Genomic DNA, 20,374 nt, shown 5'->3' with positions numbered 1-20,374 from the left:
TTCACAGCTCTTTACTTTTTCTGCTCTCCTTGCCATCTTTTTCACAAACACAGGAGAGGTGACTGCCACAAAACTCTAATCGCTTTGTCTTGGGAAAGCAGTTTTGAGGTGCCTGGGGAAGGTAAAACAATGGTGTTCTCTCTAGAGTGGTGCTGACTCAAACTGAAGGCTTGTATTTGTGACACATACCAAGTCCTTTCTCCTGTGGAGGGATCTTTCCCTTTTTGTTCTTCTGTTCTGCAAGGACTGTTTCTGTGGACTCGCCACGTGACTTCCTAAGGAGGAGTCATTGTCATTTCTCTCTAGAAGAGAGCCCATTGATTTAATGTGCAGGAAGGAAATCATAAGTACACTGTCAGTGGCTTTTCCCCCTTTATCTACTTAGCATTTTTGCTGCTACCACCCCACCTCTACCCACTTCATTGCTAGCTCAGTAATTTCCCTGACGGGCAGAACCTTCCATACCAGCCCGAGAAAGACCCTGTACCTATAGGTGCCCCTCTCCAGCTCCCTCTCTCTCACGTAGGAAGAACTTATCCAAGAGGTATTATGATCCATCATCTAGTTGTCTAAATACAGACTTAAGCTGGGGATTGATTCCTCACATACTCCTGGAAGTGACTTATGGGACTTTATACCTGTGGCAATATTTTACTTTTAAGATTTTAGTGATACTTTGTAAGATTGGAAAGTTCTGTGTTTATACAACCAGAGATACGTGATGCATTATAGCTCGACAATGCTCAATTTTCCAGTAACCAGCAAGGCATTCTGGCTTATTTAGATTTTAAAATAGTGTACAGGAGCATTTTCTATAGTATGATACTACTTTCTTTTTAAAATAAAGTGACTTTTAAAATCTCAGATAATTTTACTTGGGTAATTTTTTAAAAAATTGCTTGTCTGTGTGTGACATAATCCTGGGAATCTATACAAGACACTATTAATGGATACCATTAGGTGGTAGAAGTGAGATGGGGGTGGATGGCTTTTGTGGTTTGTTTTACACATTTTTGTAATTGTTTTCTTACCAGGTGCATGCATGACTTTTACTATTTAAAAAAATAAAAATGTTCACCATTTCTTCTATAAGGTACTCTAATATTAAAAATGAGATTTCTTGTGTACAGTGTAGACATCTTCTTTGAAACTACTTTTGCTCTGATTCTACTAAATTAATACAAGTGCTGCCTTTTATGAAGTAGTTGGTCTAAAGGAATTCAGAAGAAGAACAGAAAAATGATTGTCATAAAATTGAAGATAAGTTTCTTAGAGAAAATTTTTTCCTGAAATTTTGTAGAAGTATCACGTTGAAATGCAGCAAACCTGAGAAGAGTTACAGATGTAAAAGAATGACTTAAAATCTTATGAGATTATCAATGCTGCAGTGCCAGTAAGAAGATGTTTCTTTTGGTCCAAGCCAGTGCTGTATTAATAACTTCTTTCAACAAACACTGAAAGCTTAAGAAGACATGTTAACCATGTCTATGGGATAGACAAGAGGTTTAGTTCACGTACTGTAGGAGTTCAGAGAGGGGAGATCTTCCTTTGGCATTTGGGGGCATGGCATATGGAGGGGAGACTTCATGGAGAAAGTATATCTTGAAAGACCAGCTGAGTTTAGGTAAACTGATAGCTGCAATTAAGCCAAGGAAATAGGAATGTAAGGAATGGAACAGTTCTTCAAAGTTCTTCTAGTTTTACATATTTAATATCCTTTTCAGTGAAAGCTGTAACTCTCTGTGGCAGGCAGGTCCACAGGAGAAATCATTCTAATTCTCCTTTCAATTAGAGTAGCTGAAGTGTCTTTGCTGCATACCCTCTAACGTGGTTGATTTTGAGTCGCATTATATTTTTTTTTATTTCATAATGTCCTTTTTGATATAGAAACAGACAATTTTCCTTCTTCCTAGTTTTATGCCTGTTTCTTTTTTCACTTTCTTTAGAGAAATGTGAAGTGACTCTATCCTTTTATAAATGGAATCCCAGGATTATAGTTTATCTGTACCAATGAGTCAGCTTAATTATGTACCATTTAGACTGTCTTCTGCAGTGAGCTGTAGAATTCACTGAAGTAAATCTCTTTACTGAGTGTAGCATGTGCTAGTAATGGCAGAACATTGGGTATTATTAAAATAATTAATTAGTTGTTTTGGTTACATATTGAAGGCATTTATTATTTACTAATCCCAAAGAAATCTTCAATAATTTATTCCTGGCCTGGCCTGTTGAATGAGTATGTGAATAATAGGGTACGTAGGACTCAGGCAGAAGAAAGATTTGCGTTTTCTTATCTCTGACCTTTGTCAATACCTGCTTCCCATTTCCAGATTTCTCTCTCTCATTTTTCCTAATTGCAGAGTACTTGATCTAAAGGGCAGCAGAGAAGAAACCGTTGGATACTAGTTCACCAGCATTATTTTCAGATTTGAGTAATGATAACGTATCCCTTTTGCTTTAAGAAACAATTTACTTTTATGACAAGAGCCTAAATGTGATATGAATCAAGAGGAAGCGTCACTGGGGTGGCTTTGACTAGAGCCCATTTTAAATGCTTTTTGCCAGGTGTAAAAATTTAGGTTATTGTCAGTTTTCACTGTTGTAGTTAGAGAACTTTTTGCTCTATAGATTAACGTATTAAATATTGTATGGCATTTAGGAATAAGCCTTTCCATTGACTCTTCAGAAAATAACAGATCTTTTGTCAGCGAGCCTGGAAATACAAGGCAGCCTTGGCAGTAGAGTACCATTGTCTCTGCCTCCTAGGTATGTGAAGTACGGCTCGGGCCCGGCTCGGTTCCCACTCCCGGACATGTTGAAATATGTTATTGAATTTGCTAGTACAAAACCTGCCTCAGAAAACTCCGCATCTCAAAGTGATGCACGCATGACGTTACCACTTTCTTCTGAGCACTGCCCGGCTTCTGACCTGATATCCAAGGAAAGGTAATGCAAACAAGTTTTAAAAATAGTATGTAATGGGTTTTTTGGTTTAATTTGAACTGTGCACCATCTTTCCACCTGATTAACACTCACCCCGTAAGAGCTCAAAGGCCGTGAGCGCTTTGTCTTAAAGGGAAGGATTTTGCCAACTGTCACTTGGGTGAATTTTTCATAATTCCCACCGGTGCCTTCGTCTTGCCCACACGATAGTTGGGATTATTTCAGAGGCGTTTTGAGCTGTTTGGAATAGTGTTCATTCTCCAGCAGGCCCAGCTTGCTTTGAGCTTGCTATAAGCTAGGTGCCACAAAAGGCCTTCCTCAGAGGAAACCTCAGCCCCTGAACTTCTAAAACATCTCATTTTCTCGTTTGCTGAAGAAGTGTGCATGACTAAGTAAACATCAAGGGAAGGGGAACTTACTCACAAATAGAAAATTAAGATATGGACAAGAACTGGCTGGAAATCGAAGAGGACAGCCTAGAGGGGTTTATCCAGTAAAGAGACAGGGAGGCCGCGTCACGTGAGCCCTTGATTCTCTTGCGGCTCAGCCGTGTACAGCACCCTCTGTGGCCTGGAGGAGCCACTGGGGCCAGCGCGGATCAAATTTGATGTGTGGGTCCTGGATAACAAAAACACTAGAACCTATAGAAAAGGTTAGACTCTGATGTTAAAAAAACAAAACAAAATAATCATTCTTCCAGCTCCCCCCGCCGCACACACACGTATTAATATTCATTCATTGATGTGTGTGCAGAAGTGCCTATGTGGATAGAACATACCAAATGGTAGGAGTGATTATCTCCAGGGGACGGCATGAGGCAAGGGGTGGGGGGTTCTTTTACTTTTATTCTCTACCTATGCGTATTTCTTTGGGCTTTTGTAGAATGTTTTTATGTCCTTTGTAAAATATAAACGGTTTTAATTTTTTAAAAGTGGTTTAATCTGTTTAATAACATAAAATAGGACTGCCTATATTAGATTTTAAAGTGCTCTGTGTGTGTGTGATCTTTTCTGAGATTGAGATGTCTGCTCGTTTGCTTATGTTGGGCTTATTTTTCCATCTGTATGGGTCCTTAGGGAAAAGAGGTTTTCTCCATTACTCTGTGTATGGGAGAAAGGCAGGTGGGAAAGGGAGAGAGGGTTGCTTTTAAGTCAGAGGTAGGAAGTTTATATTCTTCAGTTTTGGTGTGAAACAGAAACCTAAGTACAGTCACAGGCTTAGTTTATATTCCTGCTGGTTTGTCTATGTGCAGTTTGTTTGGCATTAGTTAATTAGTAGATAAATTAACATTTACTTTACATACTTTATTCTTGGTTTACAACAACGATGTAAAGAAGTTAACATCCCACATTTCATAGCTGAGGTATTAGATCACTTGCCTGAGGCTACTAACTTTGCCTTGGGTATTTGGCTAAGGCGCGGTAGAGCTGAGATTGTCTGCCTTTGAGTCCTGTACCCTGTGCTCTCCCAGGGGGCCACCTATTTGCATTCCTGTGAGTTGGATGTTGAGCTGATACTATTTTTCTTCTGTGTATTTTGTTCCTGCATCTGTCTATCCATCTCACTTTAGTCAGTTGCATCTTGGAAACACTATAGTTGATTCCTTGATTATTCCAGTCCCAATCTTCTCTTCTCCATGTTCCTTCTCATCCTTTCTTCATGAAAAGGCAAGTGGTTAGAGAGCAGGAGGCATAGACTCTTAAACCCAGGCGGATCTGGGTGTAAATCCCTCTCTGTCATTTACTAGCTGGGTGAACTTGGATACGTTGCTTTATTTCTCTAAATCTTAGGTTTGTAGTTGGTAAAATAGGGATGGTCATAGTACCTGCCTCATGAGCAAGTTGTGTTAAATGAGATGATGCATGTAAAGGAAAGGTTTGGCTCAGTAACTGCAGAGTAAACACTCACTAAGTTATAGGTGTACTTCTCCACGTAGCAGCTTGCTTTAGAAAGTGCATTAATTTAGGCCAAGGCGTATTTTGGAAATCATCATCTGAGCATGTTTTTTATCTTCCTTCAGTACAAGTAAAGAGAGCACGTCTCAAGATGATGAAAGTACCTTTTCTTCTGAAGGTTCTCTACACAAGTCTAAGGTGGCGAATCAGCCACTTACACCTTCCCGATCTTCCATGGAAATGCCCTCACACCCAGCTCCTCGAACGGTCACAGATGAGGAGATAAACTTTGTTAAGACCTGCCTTCAGAGGTGGAGGAGCGAGATTGAACAAGATATACAAGGTTGGCTCTTTCAATACTTCCCAGTTACTCTTTGCCTTTTCTGTTTGTTTGAATATGTGGAAGTTAGGTACCTTGGGTACATGTCCTGCCATTGCCATGTATACTGTTGAATTTTGGGGATTGTGACCTCTTTGGTACTTTTTCTTCCCTGTGAGATTGGGTCACACACGTCTGTTTTACAACCATGGAAAGATTCCCCCCCTGGATTCCCTCCTCAGAATTTCTGGGGAGTCCTGGGTAGCCTGGACACTCATGACACTTAGCTTTAGCTGAGAATTTTCTGCGTCTGCTGATTCTCTTTTCCCATAGTTTATCTGAACTCTGGCTTCAGTTGACCCAAACTTAGAATTTTGTTTTCCTGAATTACCACTTTTAAAGTCTTTTCCACATGAAGTATGCTTTATTGAAGGTTAATGAAGCAAAGAATACGTGAGTAATGCACGCAGTGTAAAATCGTATTGCTCAGATTCTGTTCCGAAAATCCTGTGGCCTCGCTGTCTTGTTGCTCAGACTTCCCCTCCTCCCCTTCTTTCTCCTGTTATCTAGGGAGCAGTAAATAAATAATACAAATCTAGATTCCTCCCAGGTTCTTATTCATAGAAACCTGGCCCTGCCTTTTGTTGTGCCTTCTCCTTTCACGTCCTGTCCCTGGGACATATATTTTACACCCAAGTGCCCCATTAAGCTCTTTTTCTAGAAACTGTTTTCTCTCTAAGAAATTCTGGTATGAATTATAAGAGGTGATTTTTAAAAATCTTAATGTAGTTATATTAAACTAAAAGCCTTTGTAACCTAAAGCTCCACCTACTTTAAAACTGCGTCCTTCTTCGTGGTTCATAGAGTGAAGTTGAACTGGTCAGAACCCCAGGTGCAGAGCAGCAGTACTCTTTGCAGAGCTAAAGCTGCCTGGGTGACGTGTAATGAAACCATTTTAACTAAGTATTCTTTTTCTTAACAGATTTAAAGAACTGTATTGCAAGCACTACCCAGACTATTGAGCAGATGTACTGTGATCCTCTCCTCCGTCAGGTAGAATGAAAATTGATGGGAAGGTAGTCAAGGCATGTTCTAATGGTGCTAATGGTAGATACAAAAAGAAAAGTTGATGGTTTTCTTTGAAACTGAATGGAAACTTCCCTGAGATATAAAAATAACTTTAGGAAAGAAATAGCTATTATTCTATATTTTAGGCTAAAAAAAAGCAATGTATCTTCTGTCACCAACAGAACCTAAAATGTATTTGTTTTGATTCTGCCACATGGTATTTTTTTCATGTATTTGAAAAGTTTGTCATTAAATATTAATAAAAACTTCTCATAAAATGGTTAATTTAAGTAGTGCAGTGGGGGAAACCTGACCAGGGACTGGTTCCCCATCCTTTCCAAAGTACCATGGTCCTTAGTGATCCTTTGTTTAGCAGCGTGCTTTCAAGCTTTATATCTCTAGTAGTTCCAAAAGGGAGGTAGGCAGGGCAGAAATTTTAGTTTCCACATATGTTTTTGTTTAGAGTAACATTCTGGGCAGAGAGGGGAAAGAGGCCCCAGTTAGGGGCACGCCCTCCACTGGCTTCTGTGTGAACGATAGGCCGCGGGAGGAGAGCTCTGTTTCTAGGGTCGCGTGGAGGCACAGTTGTGTTGCACAGCAGGAATGCATCATGTAAATCTTGGCTGATCCCCATTTTCTCTCTTCTATTATTTAAAAAATTTCACCACCAGTAAAAACATGTCAAGGTACTGATTAAATGTAAGTTCACTTTGGTTCGATGGCTGACTTTCTTTCACCAGTACTTACTTGGCACTTAAGCATTGCTCTATTTTCCCCATATTGGGGGAAAAAAAGGCTTTTCACATGTTGAAACAAACAAGTATGTCATTAAAAGGGTCTTCACCCCCAGATAAGTGGATGATAACTTGCAAGAAGAAATATAGAGACCACGAGACCGACTAATAATGAAATATGCTAACTTAGATTTTGTTAACAAATAAAATAGGCATAGAACAAGATAGCTGCTAAACTTGTTGTAGGTACCAAGTGTGGTAAACATCTTCTCAACATGAGTAGTCACGGTGATTCTGTTTTTAGATAAACTGAGTTTGGAACTCAGGGGATAAATAGGTCTCAGTTATCTTTCGTTTTAGATGTATAATCATAGGAGTTTAGAGTTGAAAGAGGCCTCAACGAGGTCATCTGGTTCAATTGTCTGATTTTAAAGGTTCAGGAACCAAGACGTAATTAGGAGATTCCAAGGCTGTGTTTTTGTTAGTTCATCTTGAATCAGCAAGATGTTTTGATGTGAACCTAACATCAAACACATGTATAAACAGGCAGTTTTCTGATGTCTGATGGTTGCGTATACTTTTGAATTTTAGTCATCTAAGTCTTGTCAGATTATTTTGCTTAACCTGATGCTTTGTGATTTGCAGGTGCCTTATCGTTTGCATGCAGTTCTTGTTCATGAAGGACAAGCAAATGCAGGACACTACTGGGCCTATATCTATAATCAGCCCCGACAAGTCTGGCTCAAGTACAACGACATCTCTGTTACCGAGTCTTCCTGGGAAGAACTTGAAAGAGATTCCTATGGGGGCCTGAGAAATGTTAGTGCTTACTGCCTGATGTACATTAATGACAAGCTACCCCACTTCAGTGCAGGTAAAAACACCTTAACAGAAGCCAGGGGTGGGGAAAATCTGTACTGCTCAGGGAAGGGAACAATCTTGTCGTTTAAAATAAAAATTTTAACTCAGATTTATTATAAAGTAATAATGTATTTAAAAAATACAAATAGTATAAAGGAGACTAAAAAGGAAAAATATATTTGCTCTCCTACTTCCGTCCTCGAGCCCAACGAGTATCCATTCTTAGGTTTCATGTGTAGTCTTCAAGAAGTGTTCTATGCAGAGGCTAGATTTTATTTATCGGTATCTCTCCCACACCCAATTTTTCCCCCCAAAGGGGATATTTTTCCATTCTGTTCTGCCTCTTTTTCATTAATTGTTTTTCTTAGTGATCTGTATATTTTTATAAATAGAACCAACTTATTCTTTTTAACAACTGCATAATAATTCCATTGCATGGAATATGTATATAATCTGTTAGACCAGCCTCCCATTGACAGACTTTTAAGTTGCCTCTAGTTTTTTTTTCTTTTAGTGACATTCTTGCACACATATTTTTACACCCTTTGGAGAATAGCTAGATGTTACAGGTGGATTTGCCTGAACAGTTTCATACTTCTCATAATACTACTGTTAATGCTAAGAGCAATCATAATTATCATTTATGTTGGTACTTTACTCCTTATTGCACACTTTCAAACTTTATTTCTCTAATAACTTATAACTCTAAAAGGGAGGTAGGCAGGGCAGGAATTCTTATCACCCACATTTTCCAGCTGAGGTTCTGCACTTGTCTGGAGTCTTATAGCCAGGAAATATTCTGATTCCAGGTTCTGTGCTGTTTTCCATTTATATTACTCTCTCTTTCTTTCTTCCTTTCACATCTGAGATCATGGAAGGCATCTTCTTTTAGTGTTCAAACTTCACTGTGTTGCATAAGTAAGAAAACACATAAGGCATTTTGTCCGGGCAGCAAATGATCTTTCTGATTTGTTAGCGTGTGCTTGAGGGAAAAGCGATGGAGAGAATGATCACTTAATGGTAACTGATCTTCGTAATTGCATGTTTGCAGTGTGAAAGCAGGAACAGCTGCTCGTGGGAGTTACTGTACAAATAATTGTGCTGGCTGTTGGTGGTATCTAGGAGCCTTGTTGTTACACGTATGGCTCATTTTTATATTACAGAAACAGACAAAAAGTGGAAACTGTCATTTGCTTAGTGAAAAGACTAGTTAATAGCAACCAGTACATGGATGTGCTATTCTGCTGTAGGTTTTTATGTTTTGTTTTGGTCACAGGGTTAGAGATGAGATTTAATATGTCCTTGCTATCCTTGCCATTTTTCACCATAGCCTTTAGTGAACCAGGTATTACTGACCATCTAACCTTTGTATCAGTTTGCTTTCTTACAGCACTTGATTGTGTGAAACTTAAGGAGGTATAAATGTCTTGGAATTCATCTCTAACCGTCTTGAGATGGATATTCTTATCAGTAATAGGAGCATTGGTTACACTGATAACACTATCTACCTTGAAATATCCATTGGATCTAATGATTTTCTCAATTTCCAAGAAATGTTTGGTTTGTTCTTGCTACTTTGTCACTGATTGGCCTCTATTCCAAATCCTTAGTCATGATCGTCGATTGATTCGTTTAACAAATATTCAGTGTGCCTGCCTACTAATATGCCAGGCACTGTTACTGGGGTGCTGTGACTGTTGGCCTGATATTGTCAGTACTTCAGATGGATTATGTACGTGTGTATGTATTTTTCATTAGGAGTAAGAAAAAAAGACAAAGTGTCTTATTTTCTTTCTTTCTAGAAAGGACCTTTGGATTCCTTGAGACCTTTTGCTTGGTGGAACTTCGTTTAAACTCCGTCTTTGTTCTTCCTCAGAGGCGGCCCCGAATGAATTAGATCAGATGTCAGGAGAAGTGGAAGCCCTCTCTGTTGAACTGAAGCATTACATTCAGGAAGATAACTGGAGGTTTGAGCAGGAAGTAGAGGAGTGGGAAGAAGAGCAGTCTTGCAAAATCCCTCAAATGGAGTCTTCCACCAGCTCAGCATCACAGGATTTCTCTTCATCGCAAGGTACCTGAGAAGGGCATCTTTGCCGGTGATCTGGTGAGATTCATGCTGCACTCCAGTAGCCAGTCCCGTGCACTTCATCTGAGTGAGCCGTGCCACGGTCTGCCCACTGGAGTTCAGATAGAGTTGGTGTTGCACAACCTGACGGCCTAGCCTGTGGCTCTAGACTGTCATTTCTGCTGAGCAGAAGTAAGAGCAGAAAGACTAGCTGCCTGTACTTTCACTCTGTTTAGTTTTTTGCTTATTTCCCAGGTTGCAGGAGAAACTACGTAGGATTAATAGGTAGATTTTATGAAAACTATTCTCCACAGGTGATCTTCCTAACAGATGGTTGTTTGTAGGAAGGCTTCTTGGCATAAAGAAATATGACAGCATCAGGAGCACATTAAACTTTACAGCATCATCAGTGGCTTCTTGCTAAAATAGCCATTTCTTTTAGTCACTAGTTTCTAGGGGAAATTTGCATAGGTTTTTTAAAAAAGGTTTGTTAGAAGGTTTGCACATGAAACTTTGTATCAATCCTGCTTGCCGTTTACAGAGTGTTCTAGAGGTTACTTCTCATCAGATGCTAATTCCTTTGTGTGGTTCTTTATCAGAGTCTTCAGTCTCCTCTTCCCACGGGGCTCGCTGCTTGTCCTCCGAGCATGCCGTGATCGTGAAGGAGCAGACCGCCCAGGCTATTGCAAACACGGCACGCGCCTACGAGAAGAGTGGTGTGGAAGCAGCGTTGAGTGAGGTGAGAATGGCTTAGAAGCCCAAGTGCAAGAGGGGTGGGCTCTTGGCAATAACAACCACAGTTTCTCGCATTTCTGTTATCCTGTGCCTGCTGCATTTAACCAATCCCTCTTTATTTCTTCTGTTTTTTTCTTACTCTTTCTCTCCATTCTGCTGCCACAGCTTAAGGAAGCTGAACCCCAGAAGCCCATGTCCCCGGAAACAGACCTTGCAGAGCAGCCCGAGCAGCCCGCACAGGCTCATGACGCAGAGTCTGCTGCCCAGCCTAATGCTGAGGTCTCTGAAGTCGAGATTCCCAGTGTGGGAAGGATTCTGGTTAGATCTGATGCAGATGGATATGATGAGGAGGTACAGAGATGAGTCAGGGTTTAGCTGTCTGTCGTCAGTCTTGTATTTCCTTCTCATGTGACTGAATATAGTTGTGTGAGGTGTTTGGCAATAGTTACTGTTTTCTCATTGACGCAAATAATGGGCGAGAGGGCCTATCTCAGTTACCACTGTACACTGCTGCCAGTATATATCTACCCAGACCTGTCCTTATGAGGGCCGCTGCAGAGTCCAGATGGCTCAGAAAGGCAGAATTTAGTTTTTTGTTTGGTATTATGAGCAAAGAAATTGCCTTTAGGAGTCTTTGTCTTTGGTCGTGTTAGTCCATTGTGTCTCCTCCAAATATAAAGTTTTCAGTTGTCCAGTGAGCAAAAAAACAGATGTGGCTTGAAGGTGTTTTTAATTCTGAAGCTTTAGGGAGAAGCTGTAGAATCCCAGGTTGTTCATTGTCTGCCGCCTGTACAGTTGTCACCACACACTAACTGATGGGAGTCCTGTCCTCAGGTTTCTGTTTTTTCCTGTGGGGCATTTTTTTAATCATTGTAAGAGTTTCACTGTGTAAAGTGTTATTTGTGTATCCCCTAGTTTCCAGACTGTTTAAAATGTGCTCTTCATCCTAGTAAAACTCCAAAATACTGGTGTATTTAGGATATACACCCAAACTCTAGAACTCAGTTGGAACTCTCGCCTCAGACGCTTCCCCTCGGAGAGTTGTAATTTAACTCGATTCTGTAGCAGCGCCACAGCGCAGGTATTTTTAGACATACATCTTTATCCATTGGCTAAATTAGAATATGTAGGAATAGCTTGTCTTGGGCAAAGTCTTGACATTGTGCAGAGGGCCAGGGCTGTGAATGTGTGTAGGACCCGGTGTGTGAGCCTTGCCTCGCAGTGGGTTCCAGCCACGGAGCACGCTGCCATGCTTCCCTGCAGCTGTCTGTTCACCTTTCCTTCATACAGTCTTCTTTTGAACCTTTCTTCTCTCCTTTTTCTCTCTGTTTTGTGCCCTCTTGTGGTAGGTGATGCTGAGCCCTGCCATGCAAGGGGTCATCCTGGCCATAGCTAAAGCCCGTCAGACCTTTGACCGAGATGGGTCTGAAGCAGGGCTTATTAAGGTATCTCTGTTTTTTGAATTCTCATCCTTATGCCACAGGTATCATAACACGGGGCAGTAATTTCCTTAGATGCTAAAAAATGGGATTAAAAGGTTTTCATCGAAGTAAAACATAGAACTTCCTTTCCTGCCCAGCTAACGACCCAGCCATCTCACAGCACTGATGGCTTCTCCTCTCTTGGCACTGACGCGGCTTTGGTGTTCTGTGTTACACCTGGCCTGGAGGGCTTCTTGTTGTTCTTAGGAGCCATCTGTTCATAAAGCTGTGAATGGGACCTTGCCTTTGTAATTTGGGGGCCATAATATAAGAATGAAGGCCATGCTTTTTAAGGTACTTGAATAAAATTTAAGGTACTTGAAGAAATTGCATTCATGTCGGTTTTTAAATTTCAGGTCCTTGGTACTCAAGGATATGCCTGAAACAATTATAACTAAATATTTGTTTTTCTGAGAACTTGATGAGGAAGATGAGTTTCTTGTGAGTATGTCTGTGGTGCCAGAGGAGTTTTATCCTTATGAAATGAAAGAAACTTTCAGATTCCATAGTTGCCTCTGTCATGTCTCAGTAAGGACTTCTCAAAAGTCTTCTTAGAGTGATGAAAACCTCTGTCGCGCTTAGGCGTCAGTTTCTGTGTGTAGAAGGTCACAGTGTGCACTTTTCTAACCACCAGTTCTGTCTTCAACAGGCATTCCATGAAGAGTACTCCAGGCTCTATCAGCTCGCCAAAGAGACCCCCACCTCTCACAGTGATCCTCGACTTCAGCATGTGCTTGTCTACTTCTTCCAGAATGAAGCGCCGAAAAGGGTAGTAGAGCGGACCCTTCTGGAACAATTTGCAGACAAAAATCTTAGCTATGATGAAAGGTGAGGAGGGGCTACTTCGGTGAACCACCCTTCCTTCTGGGTCTGGCTTGACTAACTCCTCTGAAGGGGGAGCTTTCATTGCTTTCTGAACTTCGTCCACAGGTCAATCAGTATTATGAAGGTGGCTCAAGCGAAATTGAAGGAGATTGGTCCAGATGACATGAATATGGAGGAGTACAAGGTGAGATCTTCTCTTTACGTCTACAAAGCAAACACATTAAGGCCAAACCAACAATTTTATATTATCACAGACTGACCACCCGCCGCCCACCCCCCAAAGAAAGCTGGGTGAGAATGAATGAATGATCTTTTCTTACCCTTAGAATGGCCAGTTTCTTTATTCCATTGTTCTGTTAGACTGAATCAGCACTTCATTTCTCTTAAATACCCACTTTAGCCCTGTTCTGGGCAATAAAATTCTTGAATTCATGGCTTTGGTTTGCTTTAAATAATTTAGTTCTCTAACATTTCTATATCTGAAATTAGATTTTTACACATTAAAATGCATGCATGACTACAGATTTTCAAAAAAGGCATCGTGTTGTAGGAAAGACACTGTCCTGTGCCACCTAAAGTATGTCACCACCCCCACTGAGCTTAGTGTTGTTCTGTGAGGTTGGAATGGCCGTGTCCCTCCGTCTTCTGTCATCTGGATGGTTTTGTCAGGACTCGGGAGGCCATTCATTTATACCAGAACTGAATGACTTTGACGTGGGTGTTGGAAATTAAGATCCTAAATTCTAAAGCTCATATGAAATGAGTATTTCTGTTCCTTGGTGGGAGGAGCAAGACATGGAAAATTAAGGTCGGCGGTAGACGTTAATTCTAAATGTCGAATACTTTATTATCTGAAAGCCTTTGTGTCTCCTGTTTTTGTGCCTGGCCACATGTGCTCAATGAGTATTTGTACTGAGTTTGAAGTTTACTGTGGCGGAAAGGGTAGAAGTAGTGGTGGTCATAATCATGAATGGCTGTCATTCCTTTTCAGAAGTGGCATGAAGATTACAGTTTGTTTCGAAAGGTGTCTGTGTATCTCCTGACAGGCCTGGAACTCTATCAGAAAGGAAAGTAAGTTGGCCTCTTATGTCACTGAGATTACTGGTCAGGACACTTATTTATTGATGCCTACCAGGAATTCAGAAGATCACAGCACCTTCACCCCCCTTCTCACATGTACCCTGTGCCTCTACCTTTTTCCAGTGTTTCACTTCACTTTTGCTCTGAACATCACACATGTTTTTTCATCCTTTACATAATGATAGATTTCTTCGTTGAGAGATATAATGGCCAGGTTTTCTTTGTGATAAATGAAAATGAACTCAGAAAGTGAATTTTAAGAGTAGGTGTGGACCTTAGTGAGCCTCTCGTCCACTTCTTTGTTTTAGAGTTGGGAGAAACAGAAGCCCGGGGAAGTTCCATGATTTGCCTTGGGTTTCTCGGCCAGTTTGCAGAGGAGCTGAGACTGGCTGTGGTCTTTGGCCCTCAGGCTTTTCCCAGTGCTCCATGCTGCCTCCATCATTAAGACTTTTCCATCATTTCAGCCAGTTGCATTCTTGTATTAGGGAACAGTGGGGACTAAGCCCTGGATTCGGGGAAGGAGCACTGAGCTGTTTTTCATCTACCACTTTCTAAGGTACCAAGAGGCGCTGTCCTACCTGGTGTACGCCTACCAGAGCAATGCCGCTCTGCTGATGAAGGGGCCCCGGCGGGGCGTGAAAGAGTCGGTGATCGCTTTATACCGAAGAAAATGCCTTCTGGTTTGTACTGATTGTAAAGCCTTACAACTTTTTAATTATCTATTGTGTTTACCTCTGCTCCTTGAAGCCATGAAGAAATACAACTTAAAAAAAATCTCCAACAGGTTTTAGATTTTTCCAAACTCTGAAGAGTAGTTTTACATGGAAACAAATTATTTTAAGTTACTTCAGTGAATGTCGTTCTTCTTCCACCCCTGATAGAAGTTAGGTGAGAATCACTTATCCCCATTTCGGTGCCCTTTCTATGTACTGCATTATAGCTTTTATCACATGGCCTGTCTACTAGATTGTGAGTTCCTGAGCACAGATCCTCTTCTTATTCAGCTGTTTTCTTGGTGTCTGGCCCAGAGTAAACATGTAAGAAATGTGTGTTTTTCCTGTGTTCCCTGCTAAGCTAGTAGATGAGCATTTTCGTGACTTCTAAAGAGATTCCAGTTTTTTTTAAAAGGTATGAACCATCAGGATCGGTCCTGCCATTCTGTTAATATCCTCGTCATACACCACTGGAGATCTCTCCTGACCTATTTTGCATTTGGCCGCCACGTGGGAAGGAGACCCATGTCCCCTCTGCCTCCCCAGGGGTTCCTGCAGGTGCTTGTCCTTCAGAAACTACAGAGGCGGCTTTCCCAGACCCACGTGCTTGCCTTTAGCCTCTCTGACACCCGGCAGGATCACCCTTCACGGGAGGAGTCAGGCCAGCATTTCTCCCACTGCTTCTGTTAATACCAAGTGGAGGAGATTAAGTCATGACATGTATTTATCTCAGAAGCTTCATTTTCTGATTAGACTTGGGTTCCTGCATCAGTTATAGGTATGGCAGGGCACTTTGAAGCTGAAAAAAGGGCCTTGTAGATTTGATGGACCTAAATTTTAGTAAAGACATGATTTTATTTTTTAAATCACCAAATACAGATTACATTTTGAACATCCCACTCAGCTGCCCCAGGGAGACAGTACTAGGGATTTAGAGTCTTTCCACCTCTGGCTCTCAACCTCCAGTGTGCGTCAGAATCGCCTAAGGAGCTTTCAGAAGGTTGGGACCCAGGCGTCTCCCCAGACAGTTAAACCAGTCTCCTAGGGAGGCGCCTGGGCACCAGCTTGCCTTCTGCAGGTGATTCTGATGTTCAGTGAAGACTGAGAACCATTGAATAGGCCTTTTGATAGAAGCGGGTGTTAAATATGACCTTGACTTGTAAGTTTAGGCCACTGGGTCAGAGACTTTGCTGCATTCGGATCACCTTGGGAGCATTAAAAAAAAAAAATCCCAGCGCCCAGGTCACCCAAATACCAGTCAGTCAGCTTGCTTGGGTTGGGGCATCGGTGGTTTTTAAAGATCCCCAGGCATTTCCAGTGTACAGTGAAGTTTGGGAAGTACTTGCTTAGGCTCTTCTAAAATAGGTATTTATCTTCTCTTTCAGACTTTTATTTTTGTTTACTCTGTTTTTTATCTATAGGAGCTGAATGCCAAGGCGGCTTCTCTCTTTGAAACAAATGATGAGCACTCTGTAACAGAGGGTATTAATGTGATGAATGAGTTGATCATTCCCTGCATTCACCTTATCATTAATAACGACATCTCCAAGGATGACTTGGATGCCATTGAGATCATGAGAAACCACTGGTGCTCTTACCTCGGGCAAGATATTGCAGGTGTGCTGTTGTTGCCACTTCCAGTAATTTCTAAGGCCCTTGAGAATTCTAGAAGTTGCAGTGGACTCAGTTTGTAGTACCGGTTGTCAAACCATTTTAAGGCACTGGAATCCCCTAGAATATACAAGAGTCAAAAGTACATCTACTCTATTGAAACAAGGAATGGGAGCCTGCACCCCTGTCCTTCTTAGCCTCCCCTTACCTCCTCTGTGGCTGCTGAATCACCTCCACAGCCAGCCAGCCAGCTCTTTTTGAAGTAAATCACTGCTCTCCAGGAATGTCAGACTGCTCTTACTTTTTCATCTGCCGAAATCTGAACTTTAATTTTATAGTTTAAAAATAAAAATCTATTTATGCAGCTTGATTACCTGTTGGTGCCGTAATCAAATTTTCCTGTGACTTAAGTTGCAAGACATAAACATATTATTAACTATGATGCCTTCAAGGTTAACAAATTAGTAAATGGAACGTCTGTGCATGTCCAAAGCATTTTGGAGAGGGAGCCTAAAGCTAGGTATTTTTAGGTGAGTTTGATAGATTTAGAAAGTTGCTACGTATCCTAATACGAATCCTCTTTGTTAGCGTCTCACTGATGTAGAGATATTCCATTGACTTGTTAAAGTGTTCAAGTTTATAATATTTATTGAAAAATTCTATAATAATTAGTAGCTATGAATTTTGTTTTAGTGTCTTCAGTTTTTATTTAGACCATGTGTGATATATGGCTTTACATAATGCCGTGTACACACTGGTATATTTTAATTACTTGAAGGAAAAGAGCAGCATTTTATTTATGGCAATAGTATATTTACGGTACATTATATTTATGGTACTTTCTCAAATTTTAAAGGATGATTGATTGGAAGACGTGTCCGTAATGAAGTGAATATATAGTGTTATTCTGCCACACGTCACATGGCTTAAAACAGTGACCTAAAACTTTGGTATATTTGGCAAATAGGTCTTTGCTACTGGTTTGGCCTGAAGGAATCATCATTTGTCATTAGCTGACCAGAACAACGCTTTAACCTTTCAGGTTGGGTGATGGCTATATGAAAGACCTTCTCCTATCATTGCAGACTTAGTTTTTACTCAGAGATTTATTTAGCTGTATAGTAACCATCCATTTTTCCTCCACAGAAAATCTGCAGCTGTGCTTAGGGGAGTTTCTACCCAGACTTCTAGATCCTTCTGCAGAAATCATTGTCTTAAAGGAGCCTCCGACTATTCGACCCAATTCGCCCTATGACCTTTGTAGCAGGTTTGCAGCTGTCATGGAGTCAATTCAAGGGGTGTCAACTGTGACAGTGAAATAAGCCCCCACGTGTTCAAGTCCCATCCTGGTCTTTGGTTGACTGCCTGTTGCACAGAAGTCTGTTGTCACAGTGTTTACCTTGGGAAGGGGATTAGGTGGAAAAGTAAGATTCAGATCCAGACCCCAACCATACTGTGTATGTAAAGAAGGATTGAAAATAAAATTGCACTTTTTAGGTACAGAATCATAAAAGCGATTTCACTAAAAAAGGCAGGAACCAGTGTATTAAGGTATTGATTTATGGCAGAAGACCTGAAATGCCTCTTGTACCTACAGGCGTGCTTGGGCTTTTCTAAGCCTCTTGACACTTTTAAAATTATCCTTCAGGCATAAGTGTTTTTGACAGCAGAGTAGAAGGGTGATTCATCAGAACCTGAACCATATGAACAGCTACTAGTTATTTTATCAAATACAGATGACATTAAAAAATTCTTAACTGCAAGAGAGGAGAAGCATACACCTTGCCTGGCTCTTGACAGGAGATGACAAGATAGGTTGTTGATGAACCACTACCCTTTCACACGTGGGTAGAACATAAGGTCATGCATGTGGCGGTAAGATGTTCAGAAGTCAAAAGAAAGCTGCCTCTCCTTTCTTTCTTCTCTCTCTTTTACTTTATATTTTTAAATAAACCAGAAAACCTCATACTCAGTCCTGAGTGAAAGGAAGGAAGGCATTAAGGACTTCAGACGGAGTAACAACATTGTGAAACTTGACTAAAGATCACGTTTTCATAGTTAACCATTTAGGTAAAAATTTCTAGTGTCTGAAAATTGTCAAAACCCATGTCTAAGGCTGCTGCTGGCCCAGAAGAACATTTTGATGCCCCTCCCCTTTTTTGCTTCTAAAAAATAAGGGATGTGGGTTTGTAAAAAGAAAAAAAAAATCTATATATATATGTATATGTAGAGAGAGAAATATCCCGTCTTGATAATTTTTAAAAGGCTCCAAATTGGGTATCCAAATTTTAAGATTAATGAGGGAATCGTGGGAGGGAAAAACACTCACTACAACAATGCAGATTTTATAAATGTGCAATAAAAGTATTTGTTTTACCTTTGGTATGCAGTATGGCCTTTATTTAAATATATATTTTCTGTTTTGGAAATGGATGGACTCAATAAGCGTTTCTCACGTTTCAGTTTTTCTTCTTGAAAAGAGAAAGGCAGATTAGAGCGTTGAGAAGCTTGATGGGAATGAAAGGCAGTGGTCACTTCTTGAGCAGCACCTAGTGGTGACTGATCTCTTTTCATCTCATTTGCTAGTTGCATTGCATGTAAGTGTATCCACTTTGTAATTTTTCTGATTTAGAAGGCAAAAAAATTATTTTCTTGAAACCAAATTCTTATATTTTGGTTAAATTAATGGTTAGGCCGTCTTTTACAGATATTCAGAGGTGCTTTTGTGTTTTAAAGCTCACTGCAAAGATCTGTTTCATGGGAAATTAATCACTTTTCTTACCCATTGATTACCTTTTACTATTTAAAATTCTAGGCAGTAGCACCATTTGCCTTCTGCTTTTAAATACCTGTCATTACTGATTACTGTGCACAGTTATATAACAACCCTGGGATGAAAATGGGGACTATGGTTTGCCCAAGGTCATAGGTGTCCTAAGTAGTGGAGCCAGGACACTAACCCTTGGTGTGTCTCACTTCATAGCCTGTGCTGTATTAACAACTGCTTGACTGCCCTTGGAAGTCTTGTAAAATCTTTTGCTTTGTACCTTTCCACATTAGTTATTTCCTGATGAGCTTTTGAAAACCTGCAGTTGGTGAAGAAAGGAACAGCTGTACATCTGTAGTGTTGGATCCACTCAGACCACCATGGCGGGTACTGGTGCTGCCTTAGGTACAGCTTAGTTTCTTTCAGGGTCAGCGAACTGTCTCAAGCTAAGAGTGGCTTTACTTATTTAAAGGGTTGTGAAAAAGAAGGATGAGGGGAAGGGATGTTGGGGGTGGGGTGGGAGAAAGAACCAGTGTGACCCTTAACCAGAAATGATTTCAAGAGTTTGGGCAGGGTACTTGACCTCAGCATAAATTCCCTGGAGACTGGGTTTAGCCTTTCCCTGGTTTACTGGAATTGCAATCCTTTTCCATTTGGATTTGTTAATTAGCTCTTTCAAGAAGTATGGAGCATATAAACTCATTGTTATCCTACCCACTTCAAGAAAGAGGTATGAAGTGGATACATAGAACAATTTAAATAATGAATGAAGAAGAGGCTGAAGGGCTGGGATGTAGCAGGGATAGGATAGAAGGGAGAATTAACTGCAGCTGTAGTTTACTCATTTTCCTTGCTCGGTTTATTATATTTCATTGAATGAATATGCCTTACAGTTTATTATGCTAATTGTCATTTGAGTGTTTCCAGTTTTTGGTTGCTACGCATAATGCTACCAGGAACGTTCATGTACATGTCTTTTGATGCGCCCAAGAATGCGTTTCTGTTGGTATGTAATTCTGAGTGGAAGTACTGGATCATTAGAATATATGGGTCATAGGAATAGGTAGATGTATCTTTATTAGGTTCTACCAAACAGTTTTCCGAAGCAGTTATACCAATTTAAACTCCTGCCAGCAGTTTATAAGAGTTCCAGTTGCCCCATATCCTTGTCAAGATTTGATTTTGTCAGTATTTTTAATATAGCCATTCTGGTAGACATGTGATGATATCATTTTGATTTGCACTTCCCTGTGTCAGCTGAAGAAAAATGCACAACC

The 20,374-nt window shown here is 40.6% G+C and overlaps 1 protein-coding gene across 11 annotated transcripts in view; it reads left to right on the top strand.

Annotated features, from left to right (window-relative positions):
• Positions 1 to 18,712, top strand: part of USP28 (ubiquitin specific peptidase 28) — a 56,740-nt gene extending 38,028 nt beyond the window's left edge. For 5 of the 11 annotated variants that reach the window (XM_030837382.3, XM_030837390.3, XM_060304063.2 and 2 more), the window contains 14 exons: positions 2,767 to 2,946; positions 4,964 to 5,181; positions 6,140 to 6,210; positions 7,605 to 7,833; positions 9,697 to 9,891; positions 10,485 to 10,624; positions 10,786 to 10,971; positions 11,970 to 12,065; positions 12,751 to 12,929; positions 13,032 to 13,110; positions 13,918 to 13,997; positions 14,563 to 14,686; positions 16,141 to 16,336; positions 17,477 to 18,712. In XM_030837382.3, the coding sequence (XP_030693242.2) occupies positions 2,767 to 2,946; positions 4,964 to 5,181; positions 6,140 to 6,210; positions 7,605 to 7,833; positions 9,697 to 9,891; positions 10,485 to 10,624; positions 10,786 to 10,971; positions 11,970 to 12,065; positions 12,751 to 12,929; positions 13,032 to 13,110; positions 13,918 to 13,997; positions 14,563 to 14,686; positions 16,141 to 16,336; positions 17,477 to 17,652 (2,149 nt within the window). In that variant the 3' untranslated portion in view covers positions 17,653 to 18,712. Of the gene's footprint in view, positions 1 to 2,766; positions 2,947 to 4,963; positions 5,182 to 6,139; positions 6,243 to 7,604; positions 7,834 to 9,696; positions 9,892 to 10,484; positions 10,625 to 10,785; positions 10,972 to 11,969; positions 12,066 to 12,750; positions 12,930 to 13,031; positions 13,111 to 13,917; positions 13,998 to 14,562; positions 14,687 to 16,140; positions 16,337 to 17,476 lie in introns of those variants that run through there. The other 6 variants (XM_060304068.2, XM_060304066.2, XM_030837320.3 and 3 more) reach the window with 4 other exon arrangements.
• Positions 18,713 to 20,374: the final 1,662 nt, after the last annotated feature.

Source organism: Globicephala melas, chromosome 8 (genome assembly GCF_963455315.2).
Source record: "Globicephala melas chromosome 8, mGloMel1.2, whole genome shotgun sequence".
In the NCBI taxonomy this organism is placed as follows: Eukaryota; Metazoa; Chordata; class Mammalia; order Artiodactyla; family Delphinidae; genus Globicephala; species Globicephala melas.
Note: the sequence above shows the minus strand (reverse complement) of the source record. Positions and strands in the feature narration are given on the sequence as shown.